This window comes from Tribolium madens, unplaced genomic scaffold, assembly GCF_015345945.1.
Source record: "Tribolium madens isolate multiple individuals breed KSU strain unplaced genomic scaffold, Tmad_KSU_1.1 Scaffold_19;HRSCAF=116;Tcas5.2_LG9, whole genome shotgun sequence".
In the NCBI taxonomy this organism is placed as follows: domain Eukaryota; kingdom Metazoa; phylum Arthropoda; class Insecta; order Coleoptera; family Tenebrionidae; genus Tribolium; species Tribolium madens.
This window is the reverse complement of record NW_025400983.1, coordinates 692353-694906: the sequence shown is the minus strand read 5'-3', so window position 1 is coordinate 694906 and position 2554 is coordinate 692353. Positions and strand designations below refer to the sequence as shown.

Here is a 2554-nt window from a genome sequence, read left to right as displayed (position 1 = left end):
CAAAAAAAATATTTTTTTTAAATGGCAACCCCCTATAAAATCATTTTTCTCATAAAAGCTATACTCTAAGGATTACAACTATCCGCTTTATATTTATTTTTTTCAAAAACTTTTTTACACATAAATTGCAAATTTTGACAAAAAAAATCGCATAACTCAAAGACAAAACAAGATTTCGTTCTGACATTTTTTATATTACTTTAATTTATATTAATTATTATTTTCTCGAGGCAAATGATTAAAAATAAAACCGCTTGGTTCTATACTTTATATTCACCCTGTATAATCAAAAAACTATTAATTACCAAGAGATCTGTTGCCAATGGCCACCCATGACGCCGAAGTGCCCAAAATCCCGTGTTGGATAAACACAGGGCCCTTCACCGGTTCGGTTATATTTGAAATAATGCGAAAAATGGTTAAAATGTAACCATCACTAGTGGTAACTGTAAAAGTTTCGGATTTGTAACCATGTCTAGTTGCCATTCCGGGCTAAAATTTTTGTAAAATTTTGATTAAACAAATCAAATACTCACAACATCTGATAACACATCCTGGTTGTAGTAACACTTTTTGCTCACTTGGGCAACATGATAAGCCTCTATTGACGAACAAGCGTTGTTTTCGAGATTTATCTCGGCTCCAGTTGAAATAAAGCGAGTTATTAGGACAAGAAGTAAACATTTTGGTAAACACATTTTAGTGACTGTTTTTAACAATCCTTGAATGTGCTCCTATCTATAGTGGACTATAAGCTCATTAAACACAATTATTTGAATAAAACATAAATTGTCAAGTTTATTGCTTTACTACTTTTACTGATAGTGCGAAAACTTGACTTTGTTTTATTAGGCAAAGAAATTCTAACCTTGACAGTCAAAAATAAAATCATCTTTTTATATTTGTGCAAACATTGTAGCAAAACGTTTCAGATTCGTTAAGAAAATAAATAAATTGGCTTAATTGCATGCAGTTGAGACGCGTRGTYGACAGTCTTATTGATTTTTTTCGGATTTTGGACAAATATTGCGTCACTTGTCCGAAATATATCCTTCATTAATTGCCTGTTTTTGTGCTTTTGCGAATTAAAGGAAAAAAAAAACAAAAAAATCAATCAATAAGMTTTWWTTTTAAAAAKTWCAAKCAAAKAACKWTATTTAATTATCTTTGTCGTCGTCATCTTTCTTGTCCTCATTTTCCTTTTTGTCATCTTTGTCGTCGTCGTCGCCTTGGTGATCATTTTCATCAGCATCATCGCCACCACCCTCGTCCTCGTCTTCATCATCATCATCATCATCATCATCAGCGCCTTCCAGTCCACCTGGTAACCCCCCTCCCCCTCCCCCTACCAAAACCTGCGCCATCTTCTCGTAAAGCAATTCGATCAAATTCTCAGAGTAGAGAAAATCAATATGATCGAAAGGCTTTCCGACATCGGACCCAACCGCAAGTGCCGTTTTTTCCTCACTTCCAATCTCATTAAACAATCTTTTCAAATTCTTCTTCCTGTACAAACTATCATTTTCACCATAAAACAAATGCACCGGCAATCTTAAATTTTTGAGTGGATAAGTTGGCGGCTTGAAAGACCCATATATTTGTTTATTTTTTATCAAACCGAAATCGTACATCTGGAATTTTTTACTACTCGCAATTTGCAAATACTGTTTGAATTGGAAAATCGAGTTGCCACTCGGCCAATAACTGTAGTACACCAAAAGATCTGCCTAAAAAATAGTCAATCAAAGTCGACTTGGATTTGTAACCTGGCAACAACACGTTTTAGTTTAGTTGCTATGATACTAGTTAATTGTTACTTAGCAACTGAATACTTACAGCTGAAAACTGAGTAGTTTTACCAGCAAATATATCTAGGAATAGTCTACAAACAAGAGGAGCGTTAGGACAAAATTTYACCAAAAATGTGTGGATTAAAGTCTCATGGTGGAATAGCCCCCAAATATGCAATATGTCCAAAATATCCTAAAAATAGTATATTACATAGCGAGGTAGAAAACGTTTTGTTTCTGTCGAGAGGAGGTCAGTAATGAGTAAGGCTCGGATTATATGCGCATTTTCACAAAAATATGCACAAAYTATTAAGAAATATGCTCCAATATATGCCAWATATGCATCGATCAATAAAAAATTAAAGTTGGGATAAATTTTTATCCTCGAATACACTAAACTTTGTATTTTCGTCATCTTGAARTGCACACAATAAATGAAAGAATAAATAAATTGGTTTGGCGTGAGACAAGACATTTTAATAACCTAGTAATTAACCCTTTCTAAAAAATCTGTACTTTTCAGATCACATCACGTTTTTTGCTTAAAGTATTCATTTTTTTAAAAAACTAATTGATGAATTATAAAATTCTATAGAAATGTGATGTTTTATCAAAAATATAATTTTTCAAAATTTTTATTTTTTGTTTTTGAGTTCTACAAAAATATTAATTTTTTTAAATGGCAACCCAACAAAAAAAAACATTTTTCTCATGAAGGTCAAGATCTAAGGGATTACAACTATCTACTTTATATTAAATTATTT

The 2554-nt window shown here is 32.1% G+C and overlaps 2 protein-coding genes across 2 annotated transcripts in view; both read right to left on the bottom strand.

Moving 5' to 3' along the window:
* LOC123009794 (lipase member K-like) overlaps positions 1–710 on the bottom strand; it is a 3525-nt gene extending 2815 nt beyond the window's left edge. Inside the window, exons 1-2 of the mRNA XM_044406317.1 lie at positions 537–710; positions 306–492 (exon numbers count right to left, since the gene is read on the bottom strand). Coding sequence (XP_044262252.1) covers positions 306–492; positions 537–698 — 349 coding nt within the window. The 5' untranslated portion in view covers positions 699–710. The remainder of the gene's footprint in view (positions 1–305; positions 493–536) is intronic.
* A 418-nt stretch (positions 711–1128) lies between these two features.
* LOC123015163 (lipase member K-like) overlaps positions 1129–2554 on the bottom strand; it is a 3492-nt gene continuing 2066 nt past the window's right edge. Inside the window, exons 5-6 of the mRNA XM_044414707.1 lie at positions 1837–1983; positions 1129–1727 (exon numbers count right to left, since the gene is read on the bottom strand). Coding sequence (XP_044270642.1) covers positions 1158–1727; positions 1837–1983 — 717 coding nt within the window. The 3' untranslated portion in view covers positions 1129–1157. The remainder of the gene's footprint in view (positions 1728–1836; positions 1984–2554) is intronic.